At 37.4% G+C, this 24,429-nt stretch overlaps 1 protein-coding gene across 4 annotated transcripts in view; it reads left to right on the forward strand.

Annotated features, from left to right (window-relative positions):
- Positions 1-24,429, forward strand: part of LOC117288475 (phosphofurin acidic cluster sorting protein 1-like) — an 82,275-nt gene that overhangs the window by 47,378 nt on the left and 10,468 nt on the right. For 3 of the 4 annotated variants that reach the window (XM_033769356.1, XM_033769363.1, XM_033769371.1), the window contains exons 8-17: positions 219-442; positions 6,703-6,823; positions 11,858-12,184; positions 15,289-15,402; positions 16,285-16,391; positions 18,223-18,377; positions 19,031-19,132; positions 19,756-19,800; positions 22,560-22,705; positions 23,924-23,969. In XM_033769356.1, the coding sequence (XP_033625247.1) occupies positions 219-442; positions 6,703-6,823; positions 11,858-12,184; positions 15,289-15,402; positions 16,285-16,391; positions 18,223-18,377; positions 19,031-19,132; positions 19,756-19,800; positions 22,560-22,705; positions 23,924-23,969 (1,387 nt within the window). The remainder of the gene's footprint in view (positions 1-218; positions 443-6,702; positions 6,824-11,857; positions 12,185-15,288; positions 15,403-16,284; positions 16,392-18,222; positions 18,378-19,030; positions 19,133-19,755; positions 19,801-22,559; positions 22,706-23,923; positions 23,970-24,429) is intronic. The other variant, XM_033769378.1, reaches the window with a different exon arrangement.

The following is a 24,429-nucleotide window of genomic DNA, read 5'->3' on the forward strand; positions in this document are numbered from 1 at the left end:
GTGAAAAACCCAACAGTGTACTTTGCATGTTTGATCTGTTTTTATGTCGCCATAGTCACTGATATAAAAGGAACTGGCTCAATTTCTACATGTACCTTCTCTGTTTTTTAAACTTCACAATGATGTTTTTTTCAGGTCTCATTAAATCCCAACAGGGAATAATATTTATCAGTAATTGTAGATTTGATGTGTTGGTTACATATATGTTTCATCAACAGCAAAGAAACTTCAAGCAGAAGTTCATTGCCCTCTTGAAGAAGTTCAAAGTTCAAAGTGACGACAGCGACACCGAGCAGTATCCCTACGAGGATCAGGATCAGAACCAGATTGACCCTGACTTCCTGTTATATGATGACCTCGATGACCTCAATCTGAGTGATAGCGGACCTGATATGGATCAGGATGAAATGAGCATTGGGTCAACGCCTAAACCAGTGTTAAGGTAAGTTTGACTCCTCCTGGGTCAAGGGAGGTTAATTCAGTCTTTTAAAAGGCCCGGACCCAATTTGGATCAGGATGAATTGAGCAACAGGTCAACACCCAATGAAATGAGGAACAGGTCAACACCCAAAGTGGTGTTATGGTAAGCTGACTCCTTCTAGGTCGAAACTGACTCCTTCTGGGTCTAAGGAGGTCAATGAAGGGTATGAGGAGTATTAGGTCCGAACCCAACTTAGACAAGGGTGGAATGATCATTGGGTCAAATTCAACTGACTCCTCCTGGGTCAAGGGAGTTAAGTGCAGTCTTTTGCTGAACATTGATGAGTCATCATATTTACTTGTATCTCAAAGCTTCAATTTAGTTAAAGGAAATGAATTTATTTTTTATTTTTTATCATTTAAAAAACCAAACTGGTAACATGTAAAAAATAATCACATCGAAAGTTATAAAGGATTTCTAGATTCTGCATAAATCCGGTGCCTTTTTTCTGCCCTGTTCAGTGAATAAATGACTAACATTGAATTTGCGCCTAAGTGCTAATGGATTAAAGAAGTTGTTACCTTTAACAAGTAGGAAAAAAGCAAAGTAAAACGAATGAGCAATGCACATTTCAAGGTAATGCACTAATTGCCTGCTTTTGCTGAGTGAGAACTCTCTGTAATTGGAAGCTGTATAAAATAAGGTCAGACAGTGTGTGTACTCAAGTTTTTTTTAAGAAATGTACACATGTCCGTCCAACAACCCCTTGAAGAATGTGTTGAACAATCATCAATCGTAAATGTTGTCATACATCACAGAGTCCAGGCAGTTTGTGTGGGCGTCCTGCATTCATCAAATGAAAAGACCGTCTATTTAAAGAGTGTTTTTTTTTCCCCACTATCTTGTGCATTTTTTTTTTTTTTTTCCAAAGATCCAAATGGAATTGAAGCTGTTAAAGTGATTATACAAACAGATTTTGATTGAGACTGAGTGAGAGTTTATTATTTACAATCTATGTATTATTGGAAAAGATATCAGACACTGGAACTTTGTGGGTGTGCATTGCAGTGACAGATAAAGAGAGGATTTACAACAAATGGAAACAACAGTTTCAATCTTTTTATCACAAAGAAAAACAATGGGGTCCACATTTGTGAGGGGAAAAAGGTGAGCAAAGTATGGTCCAAAATGTGTGTGTGTACTTGTAGTGACATTTAAACAGAGGACTTTTAACAAAAGGGGACAATAGGTCCGCGATTGTTATCACAAATGGGATCTTATTTCTCAGGACTAAGAGTAGGGGCCACAATCGGAGGTGCTTGTGTGTGTGTTTTTTCTAGAGAAAAACATCTTCCATGTTTTTAGATAACAAAGTATAAACATCTGGCCAACAAAAATAATACACCGATCCTCATTTATTATTGCATTGACTTAACGGCCAGCCGCTCGGAAAAGTAATCACTCCCTGTCAAATTATTCAGCTGCATTTGAGATTTGTGTCGCCTGGGTAACAGAGCTCTGTAATCACATTAATCGGCAGATTGGTGACAGTTCTGGCCCCCCACGTTGTCATGGAAATGATGAGCATGATTACGTGAGGGTGCTCTTTGTTATATTGGTTATCTTGCCCGGGCCGCGTTGAAGGATTCAGATGATATGACAAAATGAAATGACATCTACGCAATATGTCACGTAATCAACATCTCCAATCCAGAGGTTCTTTCAGATGATATGATAATCAGATTAGGATGTGACGGACTTGAAAGGCGCACGCAAGGTTAAAGATGGGATGTAGTTTTGAGGGTTTTCTTTTCAATTGAGCTCTCTTTGAGCCGGATGAATTAGGAAACGTTCAGATTGTTTGTAGTCATGGCTTACATGCCACGGTTCTCCGGTCATTTTTGTCTACTGTGTTTACTAAATGCAAAAATAGTCAATGGCCTGACGTTTTGGCCCTAGCAGAGTCGTTCTCGAGGCTAAATGACAACACATCAAACATGAACAGGTAACTAAGTGAAACATAAGCAGTGAAGTGGAAATACATGAATTGAGAGAGAGAGTCAGAAAGCACACAGACACATTTAGAAGTTGCTGCTACTGTAAAGCTGACATGTTTACTCTCTTAAGTAAAGATTAGGTAGGCAATTTACAAATACATGAACTTGTGTACAGAGTTGGAGGTAATGTTTTGAGAAAAAAAGGGCTGCTGCTGAAACTCTTAATTTTATTGAAGATAAGTGCTTGTCTGCTCCTGCATAAAACATTTACCTTGCATCCTATCTTGGAATCCAGACGTCTCTAAAGCATGGAACTTCTCAGTTGATCAGCTCATTTTCATTGAAAAAAAAAAAAGGAATGAAATGTATTTTGGGGGGAGGTATACCATGTAACAACTTAATTAACAACTGTTTAAAGGCAGTGGACACTACTGGTAATTACTCAAAATAATGATTAGCATAAAACCTTACTTGGTGACAAGTAATGGGGAGAGGTTGATAGGATAAAACATTGTGAGAAACAGCTCCCTCTGAAGTGACATAGTTTGCGAGAAAGAAGTAATTTTCCACAAACTTGATTTCGATACCTCAGATTTAGAATTTGAGGTCTCGAAATCAACCATCTAAAAGCACACAACTTCGTGTGACAAGGGTGTTTTTTTCTTTCATTATCATCTCACAACTTCGATGACGACTCATTGAGCTCAAATTTTCACAGGTTTGTTATTTTATGCATTAGTTGAGATACACCAAGTTAGAAGTCTGATCTTTGACAATTAGTGTCCAGTGTCTTTAACCAATATTTGTTGCAATTTTTTTTAATGGCCTTAAAACATTACATTTCTCAAAGGCTAATGGACAACATGACCCACATAAGCAGGTATCTTATAACCAGGGCCCAATTTCATAGAGCGACTTAACAGTAAGCAAATATTTTTGCTTAACGCAGCAAAAATAATTGCTGAAGCAGCTCTATGAAATTTGGCCCTGGTATATTTTTCCATCAAATATTTTCTGCTGAAGAAGCTCTTTGAACTTGGACCAAGCTGGTTATTACCATTATAGTACCTAAGGCTTCAAAGTTCAATTAAACTGAATTGGATTAAATTGAAAAACATTTACAATGAGCATCAAGAGCAAGTGCTCTCAAGGTGGAGTTCAAAGTTCAACCACCAAACGATATCCTAAATCCTCCTTAATAGTTGTTATTTTTGCATTGGGGATTGGATAAAGAATATAGTTTGTTTTTACCCTTACATCGTGTGTACTCAATACTTTTCTGAGTACTACCAATTACTGGGCTAGCTTGGTGGTTTAGTGGAAAGACATCTGCTCTAGCAATGCTAATGTCATGGGTTCGAATCCAACCTAAAAGTGATTTGCCGGTGGATTTTTTTTTTTTCACAGACTGGTATAGAGTAAAACAAAATTATATCCTTGCAAAAAGGTTGCATAACATTAAGACTACAATCCCATCTGAATCCTACTGAAGTCCAGCTGATATACTATGGTTACTGTTAAAGGCAGTGGACACTTCATGGTAATTACTCAAAATAATTGTTTAGCATAAAAACTTACTTCATGTACTTAGTAACAAGTAATGGAGAGCTGTTGATAGTATAAAACATTGAAAGAAGTAATTTTCCACGAATTTGATTTTGAGACCTCAGATTTAGAATTTTAGGTCTCAAAATCAGCATCTAAAAAGCACACAACTTTGTGTGACAAGGGTATTTTATATTTCATTCATATCTCGTAACTTCGACGACCAATTGAGCTCAAATTTTCACAGGTTTGTTATTTTATGCATAAGTTGAGATACACCAAGTGGGAAGACTGGTCTTTGACAATCAATTACCAATAGTGTCCAGTGTCTTTAATGGGGGTTTGTAATTATAATCATCGGTGTGGGACTGATCACCCCTGGTAGCCTGTACTATAGGCCCGGGGGGCTCCAAGCTCTGATAACCACCCATGAGCCCTGGTCTCAGATTAAGCATTAATCTTGCTGGTAATTAATTAAAACCAATCAGAGTTGTACATGCAGATAGTGGAGAGGCATCGCACAGGAAGTTGTGATTCTATGGTCTAGGCAAAGACTACACTTCATTATGGTGTTGGTGAACAACTCTGCTAATTAGGGGAGACGAGTGTACATAATTAAATACATAAATCACTATTATACCCGGACAACTCGGGCCTTGCGCTTTTGTGTTGTAGCCCACTAGGCTAGTAATCTGTATTAATACATCTTTCTATTAATTAATTATAGTGGTCACAATGTGTTTATTGGTCAAATGAAGTTGCATTCATACTCTAAAAAATAATTTTTGTATTTTTATTAACAAATATGTTGCACAATTTTTAGAAGCCTCAAGGCAAGTTGATAAGTGGTGCTAATTATTAGACCATACCAGTTTGTACTAGACAATGTACGCTGGGCCCTGCCACTCATGATTTTTACAAAATTTAAGCAATTAACTTATATGGTTGACAATTGTAAAGGCAGTGGACACTACTGGTAATTTAAGACTTCAAGTTCTAAACTTGAGGTCTCGAAATCAAATTTGTGGAAAATTACTTCTTTCTCGAAAACTATGGCACTTCAGAGGGAGCCGTTTCTCAATGTTTTATATCATCAACCTCTCCCCATTACTCGTCACCAAGAAAGGTTTTATGCCAATAACTATTTTGAATAATTACCAATAGTGTCAACTGCCTTCAATAAACAGCCATACACTATTGCTAACAACATTTATCAGTTTCAGATTTTGTTTATGTTTAAAGAACTAACAGAATTGGTTTTGCTAGCATAATAGCTGCTGGCAGTGTAAGCACTTTATGTAATCCATCGTAAATCTGTGATCTTCACGATTTTTGCTTCTTACCAATTCTGTAACAGTCCTTTAATGATATTGTCAGCCTAGTTATATTTTTACCAATGGTATATGAAGACACGTCGCCCTTAATACAACCCTGTAAAATCTACTTAACATATCGAGAAAGGCCAACCGTCTAGAGGATTGATAAAAGCAGCTTGAAGGAAATATGCATTCCTTTGAAGAAGCCTTTGCAGATTGCACAGTATTACTAACCTCAAATTTGCCATGGCAACCACTACAAATTGTACATTTAATGTACAAAATTGTGTCTGTGATTCGTCTGAATTGCAAACCCATTGTTGGCATTTCATTTCCTTTCTTGAAAGAAAGCACTCAGGGCGAATATGTGAGTGAAAGGTTTGGTTGATGGGAAATATTGTAAACAAAAAATGACAATCCTGCATAGGCCTACGTGTTTTTGGTAAAAGTTTATGAAAAGACTGAAACATTGTTAAAATCTTGTAATGATCTTTGACTTTGAAACACATACGCGCACAATACAGATTTAAATGTAGTGTCGTAGATTGGTTTTTGTTTACGTAATTGCTTATTTATAGGCAAACTTATGAAGAAAATACAACGTCATTTGTGAAAATCTCTGCTGACTACAGCTTCTATTTACTTGCTAGAAAACGGCAAAATAAAATCATAGTATTTTCATAAGAACGTCAAATCCGTTTACGTAACAACTGCATCTTTGGCCGCAGCATTTACAAACAGACACCAACCCACAGTGAATCTGAGATATAGCATGCATGAATCATGATTCAAATGTTTTTTGGTGCAAAATTATCAAACCATATTACTTCATAATACTTCGAAGGGAATAATTTCTCAGAACAATTTTTTACCATCAACATCTGCATTGCCTTTCAACGGCGAAGTCAGTTTCAATGGTCATTCATTTTTGGAGTATTAACAAACCCATGACATACATTTCAAAGACACTGGACACTATTGGTATTTACTGAAAATAATTGTTAACATTAAAAAGTTACTTGGTAATGAGCAATGGGGAGCTGTTGATAGTATAAAACATTGTGAGAAACACCTCCCTCTGAAGTAACCTAGTTTTTGAGAAATACATAATTTCTCGCTCAATTATTTAAAGACTTTTTGGGCATCTTGTAATAAAAAACACCCTGCTGTTTTTCAACACACAAATTTGTGCAGGTAGGATGACCAACTAAGTCCAAGTTTTCACAGATTTGTTCTTTTATGTTACATAAATGTTGGGATACACCAATTGAGAATACTTGACAATTACCAAACAGTGTTCAGTACCTTTAAATATATTTCACTGATTTGAGTTTCATGGTTGGAATGAATGTATGTACTGCGCGGGTTTTAGTCAATTGATGACATTTGAGTGATATTTCTTTTACTTGACAATCTTTTTCAGGCCGTTTTTCTCTCAAGGAATTCCCACATCGAGTACGATGGCTGAAGAAATGGAGCAGTTCCCACTGATAGACCAATGTCGTGATGACAACGGCAACAGTAAAGACTCTGGTAGTTCTGGGGTAAGTAAATCACCAGTAGTTATAATAAGGGAATCAAAGTGAAGTAAAGAGGTTTTAAACTAGTATTAAAAAAAAAACTGGCTAAGGTCTGGTTCTTGACAATTTTAGTAAGACGAAGTTGAGGTAAAGCGGTCAAGAACCAGCAGCCAATTTTATAAAATGCTAGGATCTAACTTGGGATGGGTTCAATGCGTCCTAACGTTTATGGATATGGAACATAACTTGTCCATAGACCTTTATCACACTGTCACCATCTTGGTCATGTTCCCTGTTTCCAATATTAGTAATGAATGCTAAAATTCTTAGTTTGGTTACAATGAGTTTGAATGGAGTAACATCAAGATGACCACACCGTGTAAAAGGTCTATAGTCCTAAGATTAATCCTTAGTTTAGGCAGAGTTTGGTGCAGCAGGTCTTTGAAAATTGGTCTCTATATTTTGTCAATTTCTTTGTTCAGAGGTGTCAGTCTGTAGCACCCCGAATAAAGATATTGACAGAGCTAGATAGCTTAGTCGGTAGAGGACTGGCACATTAATACAGATGTCACAGGTTCACGTCCATCCCTAGTCAAATTTGTCTTTGTTCAACCCCAAAGAATTACTACTGCGACAATAACTTCAGTTATTCATTCTCTTGCATAAAGCCAGTGGTATAGTGCATTATGTGTCCATTGTGGTGATGTCTTTAATACAAATGCGAGTACAAACAAGTCAAGCCAATAATGAGCAGTGACGCGCGTTTTTCACTAATTCCGAAAATCTGCTCCGCTGTAGTAGAACATAAAGCAAGACAAGTTCTCAAAAGAGCATAATCTACCTGGCAAGTAGATACACACACATGGTGTTACCGCAAACCAAAAGTATGTTGATACCTCAAATCCCATATGAGTACATACATGATGTATATATGTATACGCACATATTGACGCATTTTGACTCTGTGGGGATTGATGATTAATGGAGTACTCTCATCAGCCATGTCATCAGTTTTTCTGAGATTAGATGACACAAGATGTTCACAATCATGTCAGCGTGAATGATTCATCTTTATAAACACTTGTGGCTTTTTTCTTTATTTTTTTATTTGTTTTTTTCTTATAAATTTCAATTGTTATGTTTAAAAACCCTTAGCGTAACATTTATGTGATTTGCACGTGATACATATGCTCTTTCATATGTACAATCTGAATTCAGAAAGTTTGTTATTAAGGGTGTTATACAGGATTGGTAAGGGTATACAAAATCGTTGGTTAATTTGAGTCTGAAATAATATTAATAACAGGCATTTATAGAGCGCTCTTACACCAGGCTGACAGCTCCTTACATGAATTAGTACAAAAAGCGAATAAATAATGGCACTAAAAATGGTAAAGAAAGTTGTTCCTTTGAAACCAACCATTGAACAGAAAATTGTTGATATTTGTTTCTTGAAAACTTCAAGTGACTCAGCTGAATGAATTTAATGAAGGTTCCAAAGGTTTTGGGCATTTGTGTAAATTGCACGATCCCCAGCAGCAGAATGATCCCAATTGGTATACTTTGAGTTGACTAGTTCCTTTTTAAAAGAAAACAGCACAAAGGTCCAAATGTGTTAGCATGTTATACAGGATCTGAAAAATGGGTTTCACTGGAAAGTAAGAAACAGTGCGTCCACAGTGTTCCCTTAAACCAAGCTCCACTTATCCTTGACCATGTCTACAACAGATTAATCAGTGTGTCAAAAATAAACCAAAAGTATCCAAAAGATTTGCAGATGATCCCCCTCGTCTGGCGTAATGTTTCTCAACAGGCAGTCATGTCACTTTAAATTGACTCTAAATCCACTTACAATGAAAAGCGTGTCGTTACAAATGCTTTAATCCTCCCCTATAGAGTCTGTACACATTTGTTAATGACCGGAAATTATTTGCAATAAAAACTTACGTGGTAAGAAGTACAGCTGCTTGAGTTATTATAACGCGTTTTAAAAACATTTTACTTTGAAGTACTGCGTTTATGGGAAAAGGTATCAGTTTTCATCCCACAAAGTTTAAATATTAGAAGATTACTGCGCGTAGCTCTTCTGTAGCTCTTCTCAGAATGTGTATTCCTACAAGGATTATTGTTCATGCGTGGACATTTCTCAATATCTCAAAAATATGACCACCTTTTGGAATGAAGTTTTTTTCTCAGGTTAATTTTTAATGTATACAACAACTTTTTATATAGGATTAAAGCAATCAAACGGTTTCAAAATCACAATGCCTTTAACCGCAAAGAGTAGTTTCAGGTTCCAGTCCAAAAGAGATGTCATGAATAATGTCATACAGTGAGTCATGCCATTCAGACGTTTGGTGTATCTCTTCTTCAGACCCGTGGGCCTGTTTTATTATGAGGCTGAGGTCTGTTCTGTCAGGTGATATTATCACATGTGTCTGTTCAGCAATACATGTACCTGTAGAATTGGTGACTAACTTGACAACTTAATTGATAATCGTTGTGTTACAACCTTTATAAGTGAGATCATAATGTTGGGTGTGCGTACACTTTTTGACTTTATTACTGAAAAACAAAAGCAAACATTTTGCCTATTATATTGTTAAAGTATATATTAATTATCAACCGTTAGCCAAATAAAAAATTAAATAAAAAAATTGACCATAGTGGGATTTGAACAGGCAACCTCTTGGTTACTGTGCCAGCTGAGCTGTGTAACCCTAATTTCCAACTGTTTACAAAGCAATTGCACAAGGGCACAAGTGTCATGACCGGGTATCGAACCCACAATCTGCTGCTGACAACACTTGGGTCCGATGAACTAAACCGCTCGGACACAACACGCCACAAAATAGGTACATGATCGATGTGGCTGTATTGACTCAAAACAAATGATGTACATATAACTTGTTAATTGTAAATGTCAGAACGTGGTTTTTTTTGATGACCAATATTTATGGTTTTGGGCCAGTGCCAGGAAAGTTGAAATGTGTCATTTTGGGTCCTGTAGACTGAACGTCATCTCAGTTGACAAGCAATTATTCCTCATAGTGTACCGATAAATAGGTTACTCATTTGAACTTTATGTTGGTCCTAATTTGCCAAAATGAATGACCTGTTGCAGGATGTAATTTTGTAGGCATTGAAGGTTGTTGTTATCATATTCTTAAAATTACATTTGATTGAATTTGATTCTGTTCAAGTGCTAACTTTGCGGTGTGAATTGAATTTTCCATTGGAAAGTCAAATACGTGTATTCATTGACAACAAAAATCACATTTTTATATTCTTGATTCAGTATATGACGTGTTTATGAGGGAAATAACCAAACCTGTGTATTTTTAGAGTCCCATAATTATCCATTATGTTGACTAGATTATTGTTTTAAGTATGTTACACTTTCACTATTCGCGTGAAGTTTAAACTAGGCTTAACCTACAATAAAATATATTTCATTGATGCTCATTTCCTTATGCCTTAAATATTTTTCTTTACAATGAGACGTAAACAACACAGAACACCAACTTTCTGCCACAATACGGGACCTGTCCACCACAAAACCTATAATGCATAATGTACATTTCATTATGCTGAACTTTGGGACCTGCCCATATTGTACATGTTAGATATATTATGTTTACTTTTGTAGGCTGTTCCTTGCAGGACCTGCTTTTTGGGAACGTGCCTCCACATTCATTGGCTGTATTTGATTATGATGAATGATGTTACATGTACATGTATGTGGAAAAAAACTGTTGCTTTGAATTGAATTGAATTGAATTGAATTGAATTGAATTGAACTGAATTGAACTTTACAATGGGACCGGCATTTTGAAAGACTCTGCTATTGTCGAAACGTTAGCCCACTTACCTTTTTTTTGTGTGTTTTTAATATCATCAAATAGTTCCTATCCCCCCAAGTTTCTGAATTTAGAAACATTTTGATCATCTCTCTCCTCATGACATTGCTCTCATTTTCTTGGGAGTAGTTTGTGGTGGTAGCCTTCAAAAGTGTGTCAACATTTATATATAATTGACAACTTTTTCATCCTACGCAGAGGTGGAAGTTGTTACTTTATTAACGTGAATCACTCCAGGGTTCGACCTTGGGCAGTGGTTTCCCAGCGGACATTAAAAGGATTTAATTCAATATCATCATATCGACTATGAAACAAAAACTTAGTTAAATGAATTCATTTTTGAGTATTTGTTTCTGTTTTTACTCATCCCTAATTCTGTTTGAGTTGGGTTCGCGGGGTTCATTTTAAAGGTGCTGGTTTTAGTGTTTTGTTCTTACTTTAGCAGACGGATTTTGTGTTGTTTAGGCTTGATAGTTCGATTTCTGATTTTGTTATGTGCTCTCCGAAAATCAGAAAAATTATAATTAAACAGCCTGAATTGTACACCACATGTACACATGTAGATCAGTAGTACTTGGCCTAAAAATAGTTCTACTTTGTTCAAAGAACTAATTCATCCTTGGTTGTTTAACAACTTAAAAGTGAAACAAAATGTGTTATGATTTTGGCAAGTCTGGCTTGTGATTTGTTTGGAAAAAACTATCTTGGGTTGTTAGTTTGCCGTGCCATTAATTTTGATTTAGTTATTTTTTTTAAATGCTGAAGTTGCCTTTAAAGGAAATTACCCATGTAGTCATTAATATGACCAACCAAAACCCAAAGAACCTGAGAAAGTACAGAGTGTGCAGTGCTTAATTACACACATCTGTGTATTAAAGGGTATTAACAAATTATGTTCTATATCCCCAATGCCCATTGTACTTGTGTTATGCCTCTGAAGAAGGTCCGGTTTGGATCGAAAGCTAAGGCCATCTACCCTACTTATTATCTATATCCCCAATGCAAATATAACATCCAACATCCAACAAAACCCAAACTTTCATGCAAAGCTGTTTTAGTGTTTTAGGGTTTGTAGAGGTTAAGAGAGTTTTATTTTGTAGACTAGCAGAAATATTCGGATGTGCTTGCATATATATATATTTTTTCTCTGTGTTTTAACTTTCAACTTCTGTAACCTTGCTACCTTTTTCTTTTATAGGATTTCGGTGTAGAGGATGACACAACTCCATGGTCGGATAACCCACCCTCTCTTGCCAACCGAAGCGAAAGCATCATCTCCCACCAAAGCGACCCGGGGAACCTGGTCCTGATGAAAACCACCCCCTCCCCCAACAACGAGAGGACTGTCCCCCTCGTTAATAACAGCACCAACCAGAAAGAGAAGAGACACCACAGCCAATCAGCACCCAAAACCCTAACCAAAGAGGGTTCTGTGTGTTCACAGGGGTCGTCAACGGGTCAGGGGTCACATACCCAGGCCAAGTCTTTGGAGAAGGCCAGCAGCTTTGGCAAAGCTGACCACAAGGTAAGGCAAGGATTCAAGCCACTGATTGCTTTTTGGAATGTTAGAAATAAGTCTACATTAATCAGACATGATATATTCTTCTTACTATTTTGATTTCTAATTTAGTTTGCCCTTGGAAAAATTAGACTAAATAGCCTGAAAAGGATATTAAACCCTACACCATGTTCATGTAGGTCAGTCCTTGAACTTAAATGAAGAGTTCACATTTTCACCTTTTTTTCATGAACCAAATTTCATGCCTGATTTGTTCTTACTAGTATACTGGTATCATTATATACTATTGTCAGATGCAAATCTTCAAAGTTTAACTCTGTCATGCTTTAGATTTTTCAGAAATTTTCCTTATTTCAAGATTTTCCCAAGATCTCCTTTTCTTGAAAGAAGTGACACGATCAGCAAAAGCTGAATGGATTAGTCCACAATGTGTCTGAACCTGTAGTTTTGTATTTCTGATAATGCACAGAGTCTGTTAACCTCCTGAATAGACCGATCCACTAAGCTCCGCCCGATTGCGTATTGACCAATCACAACCCAACGAAGGTCCGACAAATAAGGTCCGACATGCGTGCGCGTATCTTGGTGGGCGCGGCAGAGTTGTGCAGAAAGGCATTGGAGAGGCTCACGTGTTCTTGCTCACACGTGCGTCGTGGGCGGAGCCTACTGGATCGGTCTAATGAACATGTGGGAGGCTCTTGGTCTGGAACTAAATGGGAACACATTCTTACAAGTGATTTCCAGGAATTTGACGTTCATAAAATCTTACCCATGCTTATTTCTTTCGTGATTATTAAGTGGAAATTGGCAATACATGTATATGTGTACGCACACAATTTAACAGTGGCTATTGAACCATTGGCTGTCACCCATAGCCATGTACAAAGCCATTGTTGCTGACACGGCTTGCCTTTAATTCATAAGTTGGTGACTACGGCTACGGCTGGATTGCCAGGTCATCATGCGTTGAGGTATAGGACATCCTCTAGCAACACCCTCAGCAACAGTCATATAGCTGTATCCACAGCCGCTAGTTTGGACACAGCTGTCACCACTATCCCCAATATTATATAAAAGAACTAATGAGTGATGACCCCGAGTAATAAACTAAACAAAACACACAAAGAAATGACTACATGAGACCATGTTAAATTTAGATAATATATTTACAACAAAAATTATTTACAATTATGTACAACATTGGGTAAATCGGTGTAATCATTAGTTAAACCCACAGTCAATTGAATCACTTATTATCGATTGGCCAAAGCAATCTTCTATCAATTATTGAATAAAAATCACAGATACTTGTACTTCAAAGTTACGGTAGCTCGTCTCTATAGTCTTTAGTCTCCCTGTACGTTCACGTACGATGAATGGCGATTGGCACGCAGTCTAGTATGACATCATACAGATGACGTTAAGTTTAGTCTCCACTTCAGGAGTTCACAGCGGCCCTCGTCTTTCAGTTCATCTCAAATAGGGAGTCTCATGGACGGGAGATCGAAGCCCCAAATAATGGCCATGGTTATTGTGCGGGCGAACTAACTTGAGGCGTCTTCAGGCTGAGTGTTGCGGTGTCGACCGGGGTTAGGAAGAATCGTTACTATGGCTCTGTTTTGCCTATAGTTTTTGGATCACAGATCAAACAAGACAGAATTCTTGTTGACTGTCTACCTGTTGCTTCAGGAAGCTTCACGCAGTTGGTACAGTCTCTAAACACTCACCATCAAAACATGCTCTCAGATCGCCGATCAAAATCGTTCTGATCAAACTAACATTCAATTTCACTAGCAAACTCACTCACTACTAAACTCCCAAAATCAACAAAAGAACAAACACCAACAACGACAGACTAAACAACAACAATAACAGAACTAAACGGGGACAATAACGGGGCCGATGTATTACGTAATGTACTGTGACAACGAAAAAAGCGTCCTATGTTACACAAAAAAAAAGCACTGGAAAAATACAGGAGGGTGCGGTTTGTAGCAGCGGGAAAATTAAACGCGCGCGATCCTGACAACAGCCTAAACTGCTAGACAATAATTCATCAGAAATATGAAAGATGTAATTTAAATGCAGTTGCACTTTAAGAATAATGACATTTTGGAGTTGATGCAGAGCGATTATAATCTGTCCTCCGGTGTTCAGCTTGACTAGTGTTAACGTCAAGCCTTTAATAAACAGTAGACGTGGTTCTGTATGTATCGTGACCGCCCACTGTTGGTACGCTCCATGTGAAACCCATTTGGTTAAAAGCTGGTAATTTATAGTGCAAGTTATCAAAACATGTTTCCTGAGTGATGGAGAACTGTAAAATATCAAGCTTTTTATTTTATGATCGTTTTGACAACTTTTGGGATGGATTTTTTTACGGGAGAACTGAAATTGATTATTGGATTGCTGTTATGAATGTGGGTTTCATTGAATGTTAATGTAGACCCCTTAGCATTGGCGTCATTTGGGGTCACTGTCTACAGATGGTCTGAGATTTTGAGTTTCATATTGCTAGTAAGACAGTTGTGTGTCTAACTGTGTGTGGGTCACTTTAAATGTAACACACAGGGAATGTGACTTGCAACATTGCACAGCAAATAAGCACTGAGGTGGTGACGTTTCGTGAATTGGGTCAATTTAGAGAATTCTTGTTTGAGGTAGGGTGATGGATAAGTTTTTGTCAACATCAAACTGATTTATTGGCAAATTATTAAGGAAAAGAGACAATAAAGTCACATAGGGAAATTTTATCTGAAAATAGTGTCTTCTTGTTGAGAAAATAGCAAAAAGTGTCACGATATTTTCACAAGAGCGTCACGTTGAATTATGCATAGAGTTATGCACTTTCATATGCCTGAAAAAAGGCTTTATGCTTTTTTTTTTTTGGGGGGGGGGGGCGAAAATTAAAATTTTTCTCTAAAACTACACTACTTCAAAGGGAGTCATTTCTCACAATGTTTTTAAATGTCAACAGCTCTTCAGTGCTTACCAAGTAAGTTTTGTGGTTTTTAACTTGTGGAGTCATTACCAAAAGTGTATCTTGCCTGTAACATAGGACAGACGAGTGAATAAATTTAACTTTGTGTTTTATTTTATCATTTTATCAGCATCCCGGCATACCACCTTTAGCTGAACAACTCACAGATCTATGGCAGGGGCTAGCAGATGGTCAGATACCCGATCGAGTCATACTAGTCAGTGTGCTGGAGAAGCATGGCAGGGTATGGATACAAGACTTACACAAATTCATACATTTTTCAATCACTGGTTAATTTTTATCAAGGTAGTTTAAATATTAATATTAAATATTAATATGACATATTTGATTCAATTGTGAGATCAGTGCGTGCTTGTTTTTTATTATATGGGTCATTGATTTTTAAAGTTGAATTGAAAGAAGTATTGATAAGTAACTTATTAGGGCTTCATTTTCTCTCAAAATTATAAAAATGTGAAAATCCATCTTGGTGATGGGTGTTCTACAAACTTTCAACAATGTTTCTATCTTAGTTCTGCACATTTTGCCAACTATTGTATTTCGGGGCTTTTTATCAATGCCTTTTTACATTTTCACTTTTTACAATTTGGTTCTGTTTTTGTATTTTATTTATTATTTTTGTCACTGTCATCTGTTTCAGTGCTTGTTTTTGGGTGTTTTTTTTGCATTTCAAACCTAAAATGCCCATCTTTTTTAGTCTTTGTTTTGTTGCAAAAACAAATTGTTACTTGCTGATGTGTGTTGCATCAGTTATCCCAAAGTCAATTTCCTGAGTGATAACTCTCTCTTAATAACATGTTCATTATGGGTTGTACATGTACTATTTATAATACTTTGTGAGTACATGTACATACAATAGATTGTACATGTACGATAATGGCACTTTCAGAATACATCACATGAGTCTTACATGTACGACCTTGGCAGAGAAGGAGTTAAGTGATCCTTTCTGCTACAGCTGATGTTCACTTCAAACACTAATAAATGAAAATAGCAAAAGACAAGCTTTAGATTATTTCTTAGCAGTCATTGAATTTGTTTTTCTTCTATCTCATAGCTTTACTGTTCACAGTAATGTAATTTATCTTTTTGTTCATTGTTTTAGTTGTTAGCGCAGACGTTATCAAATACTGGGGAGAAAGTTGTCTGTACGTGTAACCATCCAGATGTTGAAGCAACTCTACAGTTTATTGTAAACAAACTCCAAAAATAGTAAGTGGATATTCATTTCCTTATGTTTCTATTATTTAAAGGGGAATAATATTATCGGCTTCTTAAATCATCACTTAGTGACGCTCATGTGAGTCAGAAAATATTGTTCAAATTGATGATCTGGTGTGATGTACTCGCAGGCTAATACTTCATATTGGGAGCTGCTCTTCCCTATCCAACCAGTGTATAGACGATGTGACCTGTGACATCACATGTTTACAAAAGAGCCACAGAGCCTGGACTTCCTGCAGGCAGGATTTGTACACAGCTCAATGGAAGAAATCATAGAATCTTATATTTTATGGAGATTGCACTGTCTAATTCTTATCAACTTTTGATATGATTAAAAAGGGGCACATCTCAAAACTTGTCCAGCTTTTACTTTCATAATTCTTTGATTTGTGTGGAAATTATGACGCAAAATGTCAACTTTCCCATAGGACCTGTGTAGTATTGTGCCTGCCAGAATACTGAAAGAATGTACAAGGTCACATGGTCTATACAGAGATACCAACATACACGATTTGGGCGTAGCAAATACGATTTCGAGCCGTGACTACGACGCTACGATAATACTCAATAAAACACGCTAAACAAGCCGCCCAATATAATTTTATTACATCGTACAATACATGCAAACAACGAATGAAGTGGGAAATAAAAATTAAGAAAAATATCAAAACAATTGTAACAGAAAAGAAAAAAACACTTTTAATTTTAGAACGCAGTGTTGAATAATAGCGGCGAATCCACTCGAACAATGTACTCGACATAATGATTGTTGTGTGCCCTCCCCCGCTGGCTGGCCGGCTGAGTGTGCATTTTTTACGCAAGTGCATTTCTGCAAGATCGTACCCATTGATCTCTATTACACGATGGGGAATAGTGCACATGTGCGTGGGGAATGAGGTTGTGTGTGAGCTAACGTGTCACAGTAACCTCATTCCTCATGTATTCATTATTGTGCCCACGCTGGCTGTACATGTACTTCATCGAAGCTTGGCAAAAAAAGTACGAAATAATGGCGACAAAAAAAGGAGACCATCTGAACAAAATACCTTCAACTGAGTGGCCTTCTAAGCTAGACAGTTTCCATGTTTTCCTACCAGTAATTGTAGCGCCGATGTCCAGACAATGCCCAAAATACGGACACGTATTTTTTGCCCAAAATCCGGACACGTTTTTTTTTTTTTCTTTTTTTTTTTTCTTCCTCCTCTCTCTCCCAATAGCTTGTTGTGGCGTTTCTGATCATTAAAACAAAAACATTTAAGTAAGGCCACCCTTTTTTATGTTACATTTAAGTAAGGCCACCCTTTTTTATGTTACATTTATTTTTGAAACATAGTCAGAAGATGAGGGAAATCAGGGTTTTTTTCAATTTTTTTTTCACTGACCACTATAAACATTTGTAGCTGTTCTGTTGATGCATACAGGTAATTGTTATTTCACAACAATGCCCGAAAATGAGCTAATTAGCATTGTAGAGAGTAATAGAAAGATTGGTTTAGGGAGCCCAAGCTGCGCTCGCCCTTAACATTTGGGAGATGCTACTCTTTTTTAAAATTCAATGTTGGCATCTCTGGTCTATACATCGGGAAATATGTTTGCTGTTCTTTGCTCAGTAGACAAGTATGCTAAGCATAATTTTTGCTGAACAGTTTTTTTGCAACGGGCTCATGACGTATGTACTATTTTGTGTGCTGATTATGTTTGCTTAGTAAACAACTTTGAGCACTGTTTGAGCAGCTGTAAGAAAATTAGGCCCAGCTCATTGAAACGTGGTAAGTTCCTCTGACCCTAAAAACTTATTTGGATTTAATTTTCTTTCCAGTTGCAATCAGAATCCAAAAATCCCTGAGCCGTTGAAGGTTGCCCTGTGTGGGAACGAAAGCTATGCCGGTGCGGCACTCAGACCGTACGTGGAGCTGTTCTCAACCAAGTCAACAGACTGGCAAAATTATATCAAGTTTTATGTAGTTCCTTTAGGTGAGTTTATGAGAATTAATAAGAAGGTTGGTTTAAATTTAACTCTAGTATGTAATGTACACCCTTCAATTGATTCATTACGAATGTCCTTTAAAACTTCAGTAAAGATGTTCACATTACACATTCGAATATATGGATAAACAAATGGAGAACAGACTCACAAACTTTTCAGTGACGTTTCACCACTACTTTACATTGGCAACTCATCACAGCCCTCGATAGTTGTCTCTGATAACTATAAAAGGAGAAATTCAACTGTGATGAGTTGCCAGTCTGATGAAGCCACTAGTGTATAGGTGAAACGTTCACTAAACTTCCATTTCAAAAGTTGTCACATCTTTTAGGGATCACCCAGGGGAATAACTCATAGTAAGAATACCCAATCTGAATGTAACGTTTTCTCAAATTCTTTAAACTTCTCATATTTTCCTTTTACCTTTGCCATTGATTAACACATAAATAAAATGATTCTTAAAATGCTTTATACTATCGAAAGCTGCTGTAAGTGTGTATTGCCATTAGTGTTAGGAGTGGTACATGTAACCAAACATATACATTCCCTCCAAGGCAACCAGTCTGCCCGATCAAGCTTGACAAAACCGTTCAAACATTTTCTTGGAAGTAATGTTTGGATATTTTGTTTCCTTCTGCAGGTAGTAATTCTCTTGCCAAGTATTTAGGGTCGCTGGACTCAAGATATTCTTCTCTCTTTCTGGACTCAAATTGGAGGGAATTCTTTGACAGAGATCTGCCAGGTAAACAACATGGCCAGAATTAGGGTTACCCTTACGGCTTGTTAATCATGTGAATTGTATTATGCATTACTATCATCAGTAAAGGAGAATATAGATTTAATGATGCCTCATTTTCTTTCCACTCTCTGTACATGGATGAGAAGTTTCAGTCTTTTTTTCTGAATGAAGGTGTTTATATGTCTAATTTGTGAACAGATCAGCTGTTATAAAGAAATATTCATAAATACCCCAGACAGTTTCGCTATTCCAATTGGTTGAGAGCGCGTCACGTGGGGGTGTTTAAATGGCTGAAGACACAGCTAGCGCTGTCTAAAAATTTCAGCAGGCCCATCATCCTGAGCAGTTGTACAATCATCCCGAATCACAAAACCCATCCAATTGTATTGATAGTTTCTTGTACCCCTGATAACTATTGCCCTCTGTCTTTAATTGAAAACCCCGATCCAACAGTATCGACAGTTTCTTATACCCTTGATTACTGATGACCATCTGTCTTTACTTGAACCCCAAATACCACTGTATCAACAGTTTCTTATACCCCCGATTACTGATGCCCCAATGTCTATATTTGAAACCCCAATTCAACAGTACTGACAGTTTCTTGCCCCCCTGATTTCATTCAGATAATCAACCCCAAATGAAATCTCGCAGAACAAGAAATGTTGCGTGTAAGTGAACAACACTGCATTGTTACGTTGTCACAGGGACAGCTGCAATACCTTGCCAACCTGTCAACCCCATCCCCCCAATTGCAGCTTTGATATCACCGCTTCCAAATAAGTTGGAGAGAGTTTCAGGAAACTGTACATTGGCAAAAGCGGGAATTCTCAAGAACAGTTTTTAAATTGAGAAATTCAAACGATCACCAAACAGTTCTGATATGGGTTCCATCGTATATCCTCCCCATTTGCTTGTGTTGTCTTTGCAAAATCTAAGCAAAAGGACTTCCAATAGTTTGCTATCGAATGAAACATAAGGGAGCAAGTTTCTCACTTCATTTTTATTGCAAATGACAGATAGAGTTAAGGTGTCAAGTTGTATTAGCGATCAAGAGACACCCTGGCATCCCTACCACTCACACGGTGTTCATGTATGAATTCAACCATTTCATGATCAAAGTAAAGTCAATGTTTTGAAACGAGGATAACAGTACCTCATAGCAAGGTATTTTTGTCATGTCATTTGACTAATTTAAAAACAACATGATCAGGGCCCAATTCCATAGCACTGCTTAATGGTAAGCAAATTTATGCTAACTGTAGCAGAAAAGTTTGCATTTTAGGCATACTCCACAGGTTAACAGGAAAGTTAGCCAGTCATCTTGCGGGTTCACCATTGATTTGTATTGTTACATCATTCATGTTCATACAGTAAGCACTGGAAGGTTAGCATACCTCTTTGTGTGCTTACGGTTAGCAGCACTAAGAAATGGAAATACAGGAAGTGCTGCTCAAAAGATTTGCCGTTAAGCGGCTCTACATAGAGCTGCTTAAGCACAAAAAGTTGCTTAGCACAATTTGAGACTCTCTCTTTGTCCTCACAAGCCCCCTCTCTCCCACCCTGCAACCTCCTTCCCACCCTGCAACCTCCTTCCCCTAAATCAAACAGCACCCCCACCCACGAAGTATTAAAAACTCCCACTCTTTTCCGATGTGCTAAGGGCATTAATGTTGCAATGGCATTTTTATTTCAGATCCTATCCAGCAAGCATGGTGTCCAGTGTTTTGATTTTCGGCAGAAACCCCACTAGTTGTTTTCTGTAGATTTTATTTTCTTGTTTCTTGATGGTATAAACATAAACATGATGCCTCTTTCATGCTAGATGAATTTCCCAGGTACATCTTAAGGCAATCCGTGTTTGTTTGACATTCGAACACTTGAATTGCTAACCCTCTGATTGTCGGTCCTTAAAACGTTTTGGTTAGTTATGAGGCAGCTGTAGTATTCGTCCCAGAATGGTGCTATGATATGAAACTGGACAGTTGTCCGATTTCCTCAGTTTTCTTACAAAGCAACTGTCATTGAATATTTAATACTTTGCAACAATGAAAACCTCCAACAAAAACCAAGCTGATTTGGACATCAATTTCAAGTTTGTTGCTGTACACTTTTAGTTTGAATTTACCTTGGACATGTTGTGTCCGTGATGTTTTTTCTTTTCTTGAGAAAGACAAATGCGGTCCGAGTTTGCATTATCACATGGAAGGTTGTGTAGCCTTAAAATGAGACCAGATCATGTTTTCATGAGTTTTTTATGTGTAGATTTACTGTTCTGTTTATATTATTTAATAACTTTGTTGTTAATTTCTGTTGATTTCTAGTTAATGGTGTTGCACATTTTGGTTGGCTCAATACCTGTATGTGATGCACTTTGTGTTACAGTGATTTCTTTGTCAAGTAGAAGTTGATTTTACGTGTTCAGTTTCATATGCATTGATTGCACAATGTATTATGTGTAGTGTTGACATGTGTCGATTACCCACGCTGGCCTGGTTCCTTATAGTCTAAAGTACAATCAGTATGCTGGTTTTGTATGCATCTGTAAGTACCAGCCTAAAGGGAACCTGCAGCCGATTTCACAAAACTTTACGCACCTGCGTAAGTCCACTTGCGCAACGTTTATGGTGTAAGTTGTGCCATAAAAGTTGCACAAGTTGACTTATGCAGTTGCGTAAAAATTTGTGAAACTGACTGCTGGTCCCACTGTGGTCACATTGATCCCGTTACAGAATTAGATGTGCCGGGTGGGTGCATTTTGAAGAAAGTTTATCGCACTCAAAGTTTTAATGATTCACAATTGTTGAAACACTGTAGTTTTGATATTTGTTGTATTGCTAGCAGTGTTAACGACCCAAAATGAACAAGCCAATGTTAATACCATTTTATGTAAACAGATATGGCTATTTCCACTATTTGTGCAGTAATGGGAGACTTTTGAGATTCTGGTGGCAGCAGACATAAATGTCCTCTTTTGCGGTTCTGAGCATTCGTATACATGCTCAGTATTAGGCGCATACTTAAGGTCAGAGCACCCGACTATATGCAAGAACTGTGTAAAGGACCGTCCAAAGTTTCTCATTGCTCCAGATGTTGATGTCATTAAATGTAACAATAATGTTGCATTTACAAAGCTCCGTCTATGTAGTGTGCTCATGCACATTATTGCGGGGCTTTGAAAAATAAATTATAACAAGCAATATAATATAGAGAAATGTAAAACACCACGTTGCATCGTCTTGCACAGAAAGTTTTAAAAAGCGTAGCTCATCTTTTGCATTTTCCATCATCAAATGCCTCCAACATGCTGCCAGAGTTGTGTCAAGTTCAAAAAGTTCTGTTCTACATCTTTAAACTGATTTTGTTACATTGACCTTGATATAAGACGTTGTCTCATCAAATATTAAATGGAATCTTTTTGATCCCATAGATGCCAAAGAAATGGTCAACAGAATATGTCAGTACATGACAGGGAGCCAGCACTGTCTGCAATTACCGATTGGGGAGGTGATGGTAACCTGTAAGCTCCGGAGTACCGATGAAGAATCCATCCAGAAATTCATCCCGTTCATTAATGTAAGTCGGCATTGCTAACCGTCATGTTGGAACGTGTTGGCAAAACATTCAACTGGTTTCACAGCTAGTGCACAAGGCATTGTAAACAAAAATGGTTGGAAAGTAATTTACAATGTTAGGCCTTCTATTTGCGATGCTCTGTTTTCAATATAAGGATTAAAATGCTAATAATAAAATAATAATACAAGGTATTTATAAAGCACTCTAACTGACAGGGGAAAGTACCACAGCGTTGTACACACAATTAACCAAAAGCAAATGTTTCTGAGTTGAATGAGAAAAGAGTTTTCGAGATGGTTTTCAACTCAAGGAAATATGAATAAAAGGGTCTTATATCAAGCGGTGTCCGAGCTGGCAGCTACAGCCAGGGCTACAGCTAGATTTTTGCGTCGTCATGCATTGAGGTGTAGGACTTCCTTAGCAACACCCTTAGCAACAGTCGTAGCCGTAGCTGTAGGTGCAAATTTGGATACGGCCTTGGTATGGAGTTAACACTAGGTCTAGTGCACTGGACGCCAGTTATGGAGTTAACACTAGGTCTAGTGCACTGGACGCCAGTTCTTGTGTTGCAATGAGTGTGGGTGCGGTTCTCAGACATGGATGTGTTCATGTGCAAGACACTTGACCATGGGGACATTAAAGACACTGGACACTATGGTAATTGTCAAAGACTAGCCTTTACAGTTGGTATATCTCAATATATGCATAAAATAACAAACCTGTGAAAATTTGAGCTCAATCGGTCATCGAAGTTGTGAGATAATAATGTAAGAAAAAAACTCCCTTGTCAAAGTTGTGTGCTTTCAAATGCTTGATTTCGAGACCTCGAATTCTAAATCTGAGGTCGCGAAATCAAATTTGTGGAAAATTACTTCTTTCTCGAAAACTACGTCACTTCAAAGGGAGCCGTTTCTCACAATGTTTTATACTATCAACCTCTCCCCATTACTCATTACCAAGAAAGGTTTTATGCTAATAATTATTTTGAGTAATTACCAATATAAGTGTCTACTGCCTTTAAGCTGTAGGTCCCTTGTGTTAGGTAACTTTTGTACAGTAAAAATAGCTCAATAGACTTGTCATTTCAACAGTAAAAATGTTATGCGATGAGCCACATCTTATAGTAGACATTGATTATAAAAAATAAAAATAAAAAAGCAACATCTATTGCTCAGATATTTCAGTTATATTTTTCTATTTGTGTTTCTTTTTCTCCAGCATGTCAGAATAGGATCGGTAGACGGTGTGAGTTTCTCATTATCAGGTGAGACAACAGTTTTCTTAAAACAATCGTACTGTAATGGTCAGTGTTTTAAAAAAATTGTTTAAGGATATATTAAACACGGTCCCGTATTATCCATAATTTGAAATCTGAATTCTAAATAATGACATTGTTGATTGAGAGAGATGGAGAGATCAGTTAGCTCGGCAAGCTGCAAAGAATTTGTTTGAATTTTTGAGATCAAGTAGGGACTCGAAACCCAATCCACATAAGGCTATTGGCAGGATGCGAACCAGGGTCCTAGAGGTGGAAGATGAGGGATACAACTTTGACAGCCCGCTTTCCTGAAGACTATTTGTCGTGAAGTGTCGTGGCTGAGCGGTTAAGAGCACCGAATTCAAACTCTGGTGTTACTGATCAGCAGAGTGTGTTCGAATCCCCAGCCGTGACACTTGTGTCCTTAAGCAAGACACTTAACCATTGCTTCATCCTTCGAATGGAC

Source organism: Asterias rubens, chromosome 1, assembly GCF_902459465.1.
Source record: "Asterias rubens chromosome 1, eAstRub1.3, whole genome shotgun sequence".
In the NCBI taxonomy this organism is placed as follows: domain Eukaryota; kingdom Metazoa; phylum Echinodermata; class Asteroidea; order Forcipulatida; family Asteriidae; genus Asterias; species Asterias rubens.